Source organism: Bos indicus x Bos taurus, chromosome 28, assembly GCF_003369695.1.
Source record: "Bos indicus x Bos taurus breed Angus x Brahman F1 hybrid chromosome 28, Bos_hybrid_MaternalHap_v2.0, whole genome shotgun sequence".
In the NCBI taxonomy this organism is placed as follows: domain Eukaryota; kingdom Metazoa; phylum Chordata; class Mammalia; order Artiodactyla; family Bovidae; genus Bos; species Bos indicus x Bos taurus.
In genome coordinates this window covers 41,166,673-41,181,320 of record NC_040103.1, presented here as the reverse complement: position 1 = coordinate 41,181,320, position 14,648 = coordinate 41,166,673, and the positions used below count along the sequence as shown (strand labels likewise).

The 14,648-nt window shown below is 36.9% G+C and overlaps 1 protein-coding gene and 1 pseudogene across 4 annotated transcripts in view; one reads left to right on the top strand and one right to left on the bottom strand.

Annotated features, from left to right (window-relative positions):
• WAPL (WAPL cohesin release factor) overlaps positions 1-9,148 on the top strand; it is a 77,473-nt gene extending 68,325 nt beyond the window's left edge. For 3 of the 4 annotated variants that reach the window (XM_027531085.1, XM_027531084.1, XM_027531082.1), the window contains 4 exons: positions 1,737-1,944; positions 2,713-2,801; positions 6,208-6,303; positions 6,815-7,405. In XM_027531085.1, the coding sequence (XP_027386886.1) occupies positions 1,737-1,944; positions 2,713-2,801; positions 6,208-6,303; positions 6,815-6,880 (459 nt within the window). In that variant the 3' untranslated portion in view covers positions 6,881-7,405. Of the gene's footprint in view, positions 1-1,736; positions 1,945-2,712; positions 2,802-6,207; positions 6,304-6,814 lie in introns of all 4 variants that reach the window. The other variant, XM_027531081.1, reaches the window with a different exon arrangement.
• On the bottom strand, positions 1,120-1,209 carry LOC113885643 (annotated as a pseudogene).
• Positions 9,149-14,648: the final 5,500 nt, after the last annotated feature.

The following is a 14,648-nucleotide window of genomic DNA, read 5'->3' as shown; positions in this document are numbered from 1 at the left end:
TTCATTTTTTTCTGATGTCTTTGCTAACCATTAATCCTTTTGGTCTTTTTGAAACTAGAAGTGCTTGAACTGTGTTTTCAGGAAATAATCTGCAACTAGATGCCTGTCATTCTCTTTTCAAACATTTTGATCTCAAGACTTCTTTATACTCTTAACAGTTATGGGGACTCCAAAGAGCTTTGTTTACGTGTGCTTTATCTGTTGGTATTTACTAAATTAGAAGTCAAAACTGAAAAAACTATAAAATATAGGCACACATTCTATTAGCCATTGAAACAATAGCATAATTACATAGCGTGTAGATTCAGGAAAACTCCACCATACAGTCATGAAAGAATGAAAGAAGTCAGTTGACCTTTTAATATTCTTATGAATGCAGTTTTGACGTCACGTACTCCCTGAAAGGATCTTGGGTTCCCCTTGAACCTAATTTTAAGAAATACTGCTTTATATACAAGTTACATTTTACTTTCTTAAGGGTATTAAAGGTTACATACCATTCTTCTGTATATTTCAGCAAGTTTTTGAGATCTACTTGGCATTTAGTTTTCTGGTAGCTGTCATCAGTAATTTAGGGTTTCTCCAGATCATATTAGCAAATATATGAAATGCTTTCTGTACATTCAACATTGTGCCAGCACAGGGAAATAAGTGAAGGCAAGAGTTTTTTTAGTATGTTCCCTTTTTAGACTTTTTTGGTGTATACTTCCATTGACAATTGTACTTGGATTTTTTTTTTTATTGAAGTGTAGTTGATTTACAGTGTTAATTTCTGCTGCACAGCAAAGTGACTCAGTTACATATGCATTCTTTTTCATATTCTTTTCCCTTATGGCTTATCCCATCAGTCAATATAGTTCCCTGTGCTATGGAGTAGGACCTTGTGTCCATCCATTCTGATGTAATAGTTGGCATGTGTTAACCCCAAACTCCTAGTCCTCCCCTCTCCCGTCCCCCTCCCTGTGGGCAGCTAGTCTGTTGTATCCGCGAGTCTGTTTATGCTTTGTAGGTAGGTTCATCTGTGTCATGTTTTAGATTTCACATATAAATGACATCTTATGGTGTTTGTCTTTCTCTTTGTGACTGACTTCATTTAGTGTGATAATCTCTGGTTGTAAAAAAAAATACGAACACTTCATGAATTTGGTTTCATCTTTGTGCAGGGACCATGCTAATATTCTCTATTATATGTGTTGCTGAAGCAAGCACTATTATTGTTAATATAGCAGTTGAGATTTAGTTCTCAGTCTTTCTCTGAGAACTTGTTTTCTACTTTCTTTGGTTTTTCTTTCTTTAAATTTCTTTTAAAGAAGCCATTTCCCCCCCCAATATTATGAAACTTTATTCAGTGTCCTCTCTTCCTTCCAGTTAATTTATCCAGGCTGCTTGGATTTAAAGAATTTTTAATGTTTTAACTTTTAATTTGTATTTTTTTGCTTGAACTTCCTGCCTGTTATTATCCAAATTAAAGGAAAGTGTTGAGATTTTCATTCTTAAAAATAGAATGCATACATCATTGGTAGATAATTTACTTAATTGAATCCCAGCAGCATTTATAGTTTTATTTTTGTCTTTCAGTTGGATGTAGAGCTAGGGCTTTTATGATACTTAGCCTTTTTACCAGACAGTATGCTTCTTAGGGGTAGTGATGTTTAAAAGCAAATAGAGCCTTATATTTGGGTACATTGATGTTGGTAGGTGATCCCTTTTTAATGATCTTCAAAAATGTTTATCAGCTGTTCCTTGAGCGAGAGCGAGCAGCACAGTTGGCAGAAAGTAAAACAGATGAACTGATCAAAGATGCTCCCACCACTCAGCATGACAAGAGTGGGGAGTGGCAGGAGACGAGTGGGGAGATACAGTGGGTGTCAACTGAGAAGGCTGATGGTGCAGAAGAGAAAAATAAGAAGGAGGAGGACGATGAAGAACTTGACCTCAATAAAGGTATATTTAATTTGACTGGTTTATTTTTTAAAAGATGTGGTTTTTTTCCCCCCTGTGAAACATTTTTTTAATTCATGTTGTCATAATCTTGCTATTTTATGGCCTCTCTAGTTCAGTGCACACAAGCTTTGCTATTTCATAGCAGTTCTACTCCTAGCAGTGAGAATGGTATATGTGCATTGTTGGAAAGATCTGCTTTTCCTCCCTGGGCCTTTCTTTACTCATCTGTAAAGAGAAGCAGCCAAATAATATGACACCTAAGGGTTTTTACAGTTTTGATATTTTGCCCACATTTTAAATTGGGTTGTCTTTTGTTGTTATTGAGTAAGAATTTTTAGAGCCTCGATTCTTAACAAGTACCTGGTTTGGAGATAAATTCTATGAGTTGTCTTCTTGATGGTGAAGCTTTAAATTTGATAAAGCCTAACTTACGTATTTTTTATATTGTCTTTTGTGGTCCTAGTGTTGTATCTAAGAAACCATGTCCTAACCCAAGGTCACAAATATTTAGTCCTGTGTTTTCTTCTAAGGGTTTTATGGTTTTAGCTTTTATATTAAGGTCCCTCTACCATTTGTGGATTGTCTTTTTTTTTTTTAATTTGGTTAATTTGTGTGGGTATTACATCTTCCTAGCACCATTATCAGTGTTTAGCAGTTTTGAAGGAAAGATGGCACAGTTGCTGGTTCCCTAGGTGCCTTTGTTTGTTGTGGTTTTTGGTTTCTATATATGCACATGCACACTATTAGTTATCTGTTTAATACTTCCAGCCCTTCAGCATGCTGGCAAGCACATGGAGGATTGCATTGTGGCCTCATACACAGCACTGCTTCTTGGGTGTCTCTGCCAGGAGAGTCCAGTAAGTAAGAGTTCTGTGTTTGTTGTTTTATGTTATCCTAAAAGAATTTCATTGCAGCCACTTCACATCGTTACTTAATTATCTTGTTACTTTATTTTTCCTTCCTGTTAAAAACTTTTAAATATTTGGTGAACTTTAGAAAGGTACATTTCAAAGTAAGAGTATATTGGTTTTGATGAGAAAGTTTCAGATTGATAGATAGAGGAATCAATTCACATGTCTTTGGTTGAAGCAAAAGAGCATCATGTAAGACCTGTGCTCAGCTGGCTTAAGGTGGAAAAGTTTAGCCTCAGTGATATCAAGGACTCGTAATTTCTACTTTTAAACTCTGCTGTCCTCTGTGTGTTGTCTCTTGCTAGCTTTCTTCATGCACCTGTGCTGACTATGTGTCTCACTTAGTTAAATAATGCCCAGCAGAAGAATGTGGCCTCTTTGTTTCTCTTTGTTAAAAGAGCAATGGTTTCTTTTTCTTTTCCCTAGGACTTTTCCACACCCAACGCAAAAAGTAGACTTCCTTTACCTTGGCCAACATTGGCTCACATGCTTTTGTTTGATCTACTCATTGGCCGGGAAAATGGGATTACTATGTGAGATTTAGATCATGATTTAACTATGAAAAATCATGGCTATCCCTGGTGGCTCAGAGGGTAAAGCGTCTGCCTGCAATGCAGGAGACCCGGGTTCGATCCCTGGGTTGGGAAGATCCCCTGGAGAAGGAAATGGCAACCCACTCCAGTATCCTTGCCTGGAGAATCCCATGGACAGAGGAGCCTGGTGGGCTACAGTCCATGGGGTCGCAAAGAGTCGGACACGACTGAGCAACTTCACCTTCACCTGAGATACTATGGGTGAAGCCTTTAATATGAGGTGGGTTTTTTTCCCTTACAAACAAGGGTGTATGGGTTGCAAGAAAGAATGGAGATCTGTTGTATAGTGGGATGGCTAGTTTCTCTTTTCTTAAGACTAGAGGGCTAGAAGAAAAGAACATAATCATGATATGAAGGGCTTCTACCAACCCACCCACATTTCCTCATTTTTGCCATCGAGTTTTCTGCCTTGTCCTTTTTGTTCTTCCTGTGTACCTTATTTGTCTTAAGTCCAGTGTGTTTTTCTGGATCTTTCTTGTTCATATATTCCATATTGTAGAAAGGCTCTGAGCTAAGTGCACACTGGCCCACTTCGTTGTTGGCCCTTACTGGCACAGCTGCTTTCAGGATCAAGACCAGAGTTCTTATTCATGGTGCTACAGGCCCTGCAAATTTTATTTCCTTTCCTGGACTCTCTTCAAGCTCAGCCCTTGTCCTTATTTCCTTAAAATTCAGAGATTTTAAGGGCAAATGGGAAGGCACATACCAAGCAAAAAGAAGGAGGAAAGCACACCCCCCCAACCCCAAATAAAGAGTGGGTATGCTTGCTATTTAAATATTTTTACATATTTTGCATACACCCTGGTTTCAGTTATGTTCTTAAATAATGAATCTTAAAATTGAGTTTTTTTCAGATGTGAATTATTTCTCTCTCGTGTCTAAAGAGAGGTTAGGTTGTAGACAATATTGTGAATTCATAGAGCCCAGGATGTCTTTCTTACCTTAGGGATCATTATGATTAACCCTAAAAAGCTAGCTGATTCCACAAAATGTAAAAGTAATTGGTTTGCCCAGTGTTTAAGTGGAGCAAAGACAAGAAAGCAGGTGGTTATATGCAGTAAGGGCTATTTTAAGGTAAAGTGCAGCATGCTTAGGAAGCCCAGGAGACTCTGGTGTTATTTTCCATTACCCAGTATATATCTGGTGCATTTTAATGGTCAGTCTTCTCTGTGGTCTTTCTGTTCTTGCTGCTTTCGACTCTCCATTCCTGAAATCCTGCATACCACCACCATAGCTAACTTCCTTAAGAGCACATCTGATCATGTTAACTCTCTTCAGTCTCACTCTCGCCAGTCTTTCTTGACTATCATTTAGGAAATGATAGCTTTGTTTACTGCTATAAGACTCCAAACTTAAATGCTTCTCCAGTATTTTGTTTTATTGAAGTATAGTTGATCCAGTATTAAAATCTGTCATACCCCTTGGTTATGTTTGTAAATTTCTGAAATAGGCCATGCCGTTTCACACCTTTTCTTACCTCCTGTACACTACCATTTATTGCACACTGTTTTAAAATAAACGCTCTGACTCTCCTTCCCATGCCTTGGCTACTTATTGTGTTGTACTCAGTAATTTGTTGATAGAAAAGGATTTGATTTGGGTTGTTGAGAAGCTTTCACTTGAAACCTAGGATCTAATTATTTATTCTGAATGAGAGGAGTACACTTTTCTATTGAGCCATCTTCATAGTCAACATCCTATTCTTCCCACCACTGTGCGGTCATGTCCCTTTCCTTGCGGTTGGTTAAAAATGTTTTTAAATCCAGCATTCCTTCACCTCTGCAGTTAGTTACCATAGCTGTTGCCCTTGCGATATATTCTTCAATATATTCTCAGTGTATTTTTAAAATACAAGTATTAAAGATTGTAAAATATCTCAGGATTTTAGCTGCAGGGTTTTACTGAGTAGCTGTAAAAGTGGGAGAGAGGGGATTGGTTGCAAATTTCCTAAGAGGGTAATATGTACTCTTCCATGTCTTCATCAACAAATATGAAATCAAAAGCATCCCTCTTCCCATCTTTTTTTTTCTTCTTGTATGTGCTTTTTATTATAGGTGAGCCTCCTAAGAAGAGCTTTTTCCTTTTATTCTTTATGAATCTTTAAAGCATTTTAAATACATAATGAAATAAAACATTTTAAGCAGGCCATGTATTTTTCTTACAATAAACTGCTTCATATACAGTTTGGCTGCTTCTTGCTAATAGGGGAGGGAAACATCCTAATCTTCTGTCCTAACATTGCCTACATTTTTTTTTCCATAGATGATACTAGATTTCCTTTGGAAAGATACAGTTAATTCCTAGCCTACTTGAAGAATTTTCCTTGATCTTTTTCTTTATATTCCTAATCAGCTTTTTGCATACATTCTCAGTCTGCATTTCCTTGCTCTTCTTATCCCTGCCTGTCCTGCCCCGCCCCCCCCCCCCCCCCCCGACTCCCACCCCCCAACAGTGCATTGTTATTTCAGGTATTTTTCTGTGCATTTACAAAGGTAAATATGCACATAAATGTTTCTTTGTAGTCTTTGGCAGCTTTATCTTTTTCCTTTCTTTCTGAGGATGGGATAGGGTGGGGTAGGGAATGGACTCACAGGCTCACAAAAGTTAGAGTGTGGAAAAGGAAATTGCATATTAACCAAGGAGTTTAAGGACCTTGTAGAAGTTTGAAATAGGATGTGTGCCAAAACCAACTACACAGAACAAGGTTCACACTCATGTTCCTGCCACCTGACCAGTGTTCCTTTGATTTGTTTCCTTAGATCAATGTGACCACTGTGCGGGAGTATCTGCCAGAAGGGGACTTTTCAATAATGACAGAGATGCTCAAAAAATTCCTGAGCTTCATGAATCTTACCGTAAGTAACTTCTATTGCAGCTTCTGTGGTTTTACATATGATACATTAATGACAGTAGAAATACAGGACTTCTCTGGCAGTCCAGTGGTTAAGACGGCACCTTCAGTGTAGGGTGTGCAAGTTCAATCCCTGGTCAGGGAACTAAGATCCCACATGATTTGCAACCAAAAAACCAAAACCTAAACAATACTGTAATTAAAAAAAAAAAATCAATACTTTTTAAGAAATGATGGTAGAAATACAAGTATTATGTCCATCATGAATAGAAGCAAAAAAATGATTTTCTTTTAATAATTGTGTGGTTTCTTTAAGGTAACTGAATTATTAGGGCCAAATATACTGATAGTGTATTATGAAAGCCATAGTTTGATCTCACCTTGTTTTGATTCATAATGTTTGGTTTACTAAAGCTAAATAGTTTAAGCTCTGATTCAGTGCTTTGGAAAATTAACTGTGGCTTCCTCTCCACTCCCACCCCACTCGCCCCCACCTCCACCCCTCCCCTTTGCAGTGTGCTGTTGGAACCACGGGCCAGAAGTCCATCTCTAGAGTGATTGAGTACTTGGAACACTGCTAGCTGCTTGACCTTTGCTTCAGGTGCTCGGTAATGCTGGAGCTATACTTAGACAAAGAAAAGTCACGGAAGAAGTCCTTGAAGATAAACCAAGAACATTCATCAGTATCATTCATATTTGGATTTTTAAGGCCACCTGATTTCTTCTTCGTCATGCATTCTGCATTTGCTAAATGACAGTTACTACATCAATCTGCAACTATCAAAAATGAGGGAAAAGGTTCAGGCTGTTAACAGTTCCACGCAGTATTTAAACACACTTTGGCAGAATTGATACTCTCCCCTTGTTCTCTTGCTTTATTCTGGGCAAGTTTAAGGGGAAAACTTGTGCTGCTGTTAGTGCAACTGCTGTGTATGTTGAGCCACTGTTGTCATGCCAGCCAGGTGCAAAGGCAGCTTAGCTACTGAGGTATTGAATGTTCTGAGGACATTCTAGACAACAGCTTAGTTCCTTTTTCAGGCTCATTTGCTTTTGCTTTTTTGTTGAATGATTCCAATCGTAAATAAAGCTTTTAATAATTTTGTGAATTTTTTTTGTTGTTGTTCCCTGAACTACTGTCTATATTTAAAATTAGATGGAATCCAAAGACACAAGGGATTAGTATATTTTTTTATTCTTGATTTGGTTTGGGTTGTTGAAGTATTTTTCACCTTTGAGACCATGACCATACTCATTATCATACCATAGTAAGTCATAGCTATAGATGCAAGAAAACAAATAACAGTTTGAGGGAATATAAGATGATGTGCCCTGTTAAAGGATGAAGCAAAATAGACAAACCCAGGGTAGTTTACCCTTAAAGTTAGGGGAGACTCTTGAAACATGATTAAGTTTTGAGGGAGAACTCTCTAGATATATTTTCTAATGTTCAATACAGTAAATATAAGGAAGCTAAAACACCAATGTGGAATTCACATTCCCAGATACCATGTATATTCTTCTATAGGAGTGACAGGATCAAATGCATAAACGCAAAGCCTTAAATTGTTGGTTTAGAGAAGATCCTTTTCTTCATCCAGATTCTTAGTTCATAGAACAGTGTGTGGTTTGGAGCACACAGTAACATATTTTATATATTTAATTTTACAACATTGCAAATTTTTATTGTATTAATTATTGTTCAGACCACTGGTTATACTTTTTTTCTTTTACTGATTGGGCCTGAATACAGGCTTTCCAGAGATTTTCATTTAATACTTTAAAATACCTTTCAGGTAGTTATATCATGTTTCTTCATTGGATTTGTAAAACTTGAAGCCATAAAAATATTAGTTTGGTGTGTATTGGGGAAAATAGCTAAAAGTCTAATTTTTACCCACTTAGACTTTGTTATTTCCTTGTATAAAGTGACAAATCGGGGCTCTTGGATCAGTGCCAGCTGTAATGTTTTTAATGCAGTGGCTGCCTTTTATTGTCTTCCTATTTTTGATAATGCAGATTGTTGGGAAATCTATAAGGAAGTAACTGATTTCAGTCAAATTGTTTTCTTCTTCCTCCTCCCCCCGAGCCCCCCACCCGTCACCTTTTAAGAGCATAGTATGCCAGTGTAACTTGAGAAAAGATTGAGGTTGTATTTGCCCTGAGTATACAAGCTAGCTTAGCAAACTATTTTAAATGCTTATTGGTAAATGATATCCATAAAATTGAATTAGTTAAATTATTTTAAAATACATTGATATTTATTAATCATTGGATTTAGGAAAAGGAGGAGATTTTTAGTAAAACTGACTTGTGGCTGAATGGTAAGGGATATTATAAGACATTTGGATAAGAACAATCAGGGCGAACTACATTTTTCTGTTACACTGGTAATCATTTGAGAATTGATTTACCTCAGTGTTTAACAGTTTATTGTTTTGTTTTGTTTTTTAAATAATAACTAATTGTCAAGCACTGATAGAGATGCAGATTTTGGTGGGGAGTGGTGGGGGAGAAATCACCTCACCAAACGCAGTGCATTTGTGTGTTTTTAACCCTCAGAGAACTCTGCATTTTAGGGTACTTGAGGCTGACTTGCAAATTAACTAAAGTTTTAAAGTAACCTTTTTTTCCATTGTAAATATTTCTGTAAATACTACCAATTGGAAACTAGAAGGTAGAGTACTTTTCTGAATCCAATCCTATTTTTATTTTATACAGTATTTCTCAGCTGTGATCTTTGGAGCAAAAGCCAACGGCAGGAAAAAAATAGTTTGTACCAGTTTCATGAAGTATGTCTTTGGGTTTTTGTAAATAATTTTAACTCAAATAAAATTGCTACTTTCAATACACATGTTGTCTTTAACATAAATCTATTGAACTTTTTTGGAGGAGGAAGACTCACAAACTTGATACAGCTGACTAATGGGAAACACAGTGTGTCACTCCAGTGAATTTCACACTTTGAAAATGCACATGAAAATTGAGCCAGTTTTTGTTAAACACTATGTATATCCCTGTGTTTTTAATAATACTCATCTAAATGTAGTGTCAGCTTGGCAGCTCACGGACGGGGGATGGTGGTTTTCTGGTTGAGTACTTGTGCCCTTGTTATGTTTATTAAGCTGCTTTAGTCCTTCTGCACCTCTGAATATGACCTTTGCATTTGAGTTCTGAGAACTGCTTCTTAGTTTTTCAGTTTCTTCAGTTGTCAGCCTTTGAGTTTCCTGTATTTATTCAAGTGGGTTCCTCAACCTCTACTGAATGCTTTTAACTATAAACCTGGATGAAACGATCTGTCCTGGGAGCTTCTGTCTGCTTTTCCCTCTTATACACATAGAGGCAAGTATATAACCGTGTTTAAGAGTGCAGGCTAAGGAGATAAATCTTAAATCACATGCATAAATTTTGAATATTACTGCTGATGTTTATGGACTTTGAGCAAATTCCTGAACTTTTTTTCTGTTTATTCAACAAGAAATAGGGGATACTACTGGGTTGGCCAAAAAGTTTGTTCCGGTTTTTATGGGTTTTTTGCCAACCCAGTACTTAACCTCAGTGCCATGAAGATCAAGATGGTACACGTAGAGTATTCGCAGTGTTTCAGACAGGGCTTGGTAAATTGTAGCTTTTATCAAACAATTTTCACTCCATCAGGAAATTAAAATACAAAGAACAGAGGAAAATAGTGTGATAATTTTAAACACTGGAGATAATACCTTGTCATATCACTGAGGGCATTGGGTTTGAATTACCTTAACAGCAAATCTCTAATTAATATCTTGGTAGTAACTAATAATGCAGGGGGAAAACAAGTGATCATTAAAAAGTTGCAAACAAGTTTTTATATACTAGAAAGGACTAGAAGAGGTTTGCACAGTTCACTGTCGGTTAATGATCTCATACAGGATGCATAGATAAGTAATTTGATATAGAAAGTCTTTAAACTGAAGAAAAAATTGAATACAGTTGAATGTTTTGATCAAACCTCTGTTTTCTTTGCTTATATGTCTGCAGTTTGAATACTCCAAAGGTCATGCACTGGCTTAAGGAACAAAAATGGAAAACCATACCTGTATATCACCTAGATTAAAGGGACCTTTTTGCTATCCAGAGTTGTATAACAGAGGGTATGGTAAATAGAACGTCAACTACAAATTGGCACTTGCCATGTGTCTCTACAAGGACTAAGTCATGTGCTGTTGGAGCTGCTGATTTTCAACACCCACTAAAAGTTGAGGGTGCACAGAAATGAGGTGCTCTATGCTGGTGTGAGGGGTATGGGGGGCACTGGCAGAACAGGTCTTCAGATACTTCAGGAGCTGATTTTATTAGCCCAGTAGTATCTCCTCATATGGAGAAAAGCACTAAAATCCTTCACAGTGGTAACTGTTCATCTTGACTAGCAGAAAGCTTCATGAGACTAGCAGAAACCTGGAAAAATGTGTGCCTGACTGCATGTACTCATCCTTCACCAAAATCACATATATAGGGTCCTTTCCCCACTCAACCTCTGGAGCAGTTTTTCAGAGCTATCTGAGGTGCTGCCTAAGTCCACAATACCTTACTCGCTTACAATAGCAAACATTTTTAAGGAGACAAAATGACCTAAAGTTCACATGGCACTGCAAAGGACCTAAAGGAGCAAGAATCCTGAAGAAGGGTGTACACGAGGGACAAGAGGAGCCTAGCCAGTTAGAGTCCATGGGGTCACAGAGGCGGTGAGCGACTTTGACATAGACTTCTGAACTTGAGGTTTTGCTACAAAACTAAAAACCATGTGATATTAGCATTAGGGCAAATAGATGAGTACAACAGAGTCTAGAAACAGATGCACATACAATACATCACCAAATTATTTTTGGCAGAGGCACCAAAGCGATTTTTAATGTGGAAGTACTTTTTAACAAATCGTTCTGAAACAATTAGATAACCATTTTTAAAAAACCTTGACCCTACCTCTTACCAAACACAAAAATTCCAGATGGATCATAGATCTAAGTGTAAAGGCTGAAACTACAAAGCTTTTAAAAGCATCAAAGAACATCATTTGGGGAGTGGCAATTTTTTTGACAAGATGCAGAAATCAATGAAAACAGATTAAATTCAAGAAATGCATGTTCATATGAAGATACATCATAAGAAAGTGAAAAAGCATTCTGACTGGGAGAAAATGCTCACAAATCATTTGCTTGACAAAGGACTTTATCCAGAATATAGAACTTATAACTCAATAAAGAACAGCTCAGTTTTTAAATGGACTTGAATAGGTCCTTCACAAAGGATGATACATGAGTACTAATAAACACATTTAAAAAACACTCCACATCACTAGTGATCATGGAAGTGCACTTTTAAATTACAGATACTACCTATTCAGCAAAACAGCCAAAATTTAACCAATAACACTAAATGTTGCAGAAATGAGCAATTGGAACTTTGTCAATGTTGCTGGTGAGAATGTAAAATCGTAACACCACTTTGGAACAAAGTTTTGGGAGTTGCTTGTAAAAGGTACATTTCTCTTTCAACTCAGCATTTGCTTTTTGTGCAGGAAAAAGCCTTCAACAGATGGTTGTGAAACAATTTTCACAACAAATTTGTGAAAAAATGTTCATAGCCATGTTATTAATAGTAGCCAAACACTGGAAACACAAATGTTTGTCCATCAGCAGGCAATGGATAAACTGTATTTATTTATGCACCAGAATTTAGCAATAAAGGGGAATGACCTACTAATTCAATCAGAAATGTGGATAAATCTCATTTTTAATGCTAAGTGGAAGAAGCCAAATAAGCTTACATATAGCATGAATCAACTGACACAAATTTATAGGACTGGCAAAAGAAAACTAAGGTGAAACATTGACAACAGTTCACTTAGAAGACAATAACAAAAATGAAAAAGTCCTTATGTTTAGAAAATTAAAAGCTAACCTGACAACTTATGGGTTAGAGAAGTTACGGTGGAAAATGTTTAAAAATTAGGACTAACAACAAAAGTCTTAAGATGTATCAAAACCATACTAAGGATAAATGTTTGACTTTAAATGTTAGTATATGAAAAACAATGGCTGAAAATTCTAAAAGACAAGTCTCCATTTTAAAGATAAAACAAGAGCAATACAATAAACCTTTGATAAGGAGAAACAAGGTAATAGAAAAAAACCTTTAAAATTAGCCCAAAATAGACTTTGAAAAGGGGAATTAACTTTGGGGACACTGACCAAGAAGGAAAAATACATATTTAAAATTAACTATAAAAATACAAAAGTACAGAGATAGAAATTTAAAAGACATTAATTGAATACTCTGAATAGATACGTTAATGAATTTGATAATGTAAATGAAATTATCAAATTAGAAAAATGAAGTGAATAAAAATGGAAAGCAAAGAAGCTTTATAACTTCTAAAAAAACGTTTAAAATTCCATAACATAACACAAAAGTTCATGATTTTGAAAGTTCTTTCTACTAAGTTTTCAAGAAGTCTTAATTTTACACAGATTCTTCTGGAGCACTGAAAGAAGGGAAGACCCCTATAAATACCTGATGAAGTAAATATAACATTGGTAACAAGACAAGGACAACAAGGAAAAGGAAAATTGCAGGATTACCCCATTGAAAACCACTGACAGTAAATTCCTTTAAAACATGTAAGTAAATTGAATCCAGGAAAATATATGTATGTCAATATATGTATTGAACCCAGGGCTCCTGCATTTCAGGTGGAGTCCTTACCATCTGAGACATCAGGGAAACCCCATCACGCTTAAGAATGCATAGACAGAAAAACTCTAGAAGGCTACTAATCAAACACATAACAGTGATTTTTCTGTGGGAAGATGAGATGAAGGGAGATGTCAAGGTGAGTTTTGTTTAATCGGTATTCATTTGGGTTTTATTAAAAATAACATTCATTTCATATAAATTAAAAAAATAGATTTGAAAGGCCAGAAAAATCCATTGAACAGACACAAAGCTGGTATTTTTGCCAATGCTTCCTAGTTGCTGTCTGCAGAGGATGCTGAGAGACTTAATGGTGATCTGGATGGCATCATCAACTCAGTGGACATGAATCTGAGCAAAATCTGGGAGATAGTGATGGACAGGGAAGGCCAGCATGCTACAGTCCATGGGGTCACAGAGAGTTGGACATGACTGAGCAACCAAACGACAAATACTACCTGATGACTAATTTGAAACCTGATGATTTTTTTAGTTGTTCGGTCATGTTTGACTCTTTGCAACCCCATGGACTGTAGCCTGCCAGGCTTCTCTGTCCACGGAATTCTCCAGGCAGGAATTCTTATAAAATATGAAAGATCAGAATTTTTACTGGGACAATTTTTCTCATAACCACTGCAAGGAATTTCTGACATGCAAAACTTGAGCTCTGAAATGAGGATGAGTTGCAACAAAGGGTTTATCTTCCAGTAAAACTGAGCATTTGGGACTTCCTTGGCAGTCCAGTGGTTACAATTCCATGCTTCCAATGCAGGGGGTGCAGGTTTGATACCTGGTCAGGGAACTAAGATCCTACATGCCTCGAGGAATAGGCCAAAACAATTTTTTTAAACTGAGCCTTTCATTCCACTAGCTACCAAACTGTAAAAGCCCAAAGTTTGCATGGTGGTTTGGGGGGGAATGATCGCAATATGAAATTAGTGTTGGCACAAATCCTAAGGTACGTGAACCTTGTGTTTTATTTGGAGAGTTTTCCTGTGACTCTTATGGTCCAAAGTAGTAGTAGGTGCTTTCCCATGTCTCTTCTCTGATAGAATCTCTCCAACATTCTGGAAAGGTGAGTGGGATCTGTATTTCATTGAGAAATAAATTGAGGCTCTGGGAGGTTAAGTTGGTTACCAGAGGTCCCACAAGGGGCAGAATCAGGATTCAAACCCACATCTGCCTGACCCCAAAGGAAAGCACCCACCCAGTTCCACCTGGGATGACCTCTTGTTTCTATTCCCTGCAAGTGTCTCTGCATCTTTCTGTTTCATGGGTTTCCTCATTCAGACTGAGTTTACTGAGAGCACGAAGCTTGAATGCTCAAGGTCCTGATAAAACTAGCTTAAAATAACTATATCTCAACCAATTTCTAAAATAATTCTGATTTCTTAGAGCAAAGAAGAAACCATTTAAAGTTCTAAGGAAGACAGTAATTTGAAGCAGTAGGACTCTAGGAGGGACACAGTTAAGAAAAAAAATTAGGCTGCTGGATATCTCATTAGTTTGAATGTACTGAGGAGCAATTTACATTTCAGTTGGCAACTTGGGATAAGTTAGAGATAGGTATTTAGAAAACCAAGCAAATTGTTAGCTTGGTTGCCAAAGTTCTTGTGCAGGAAC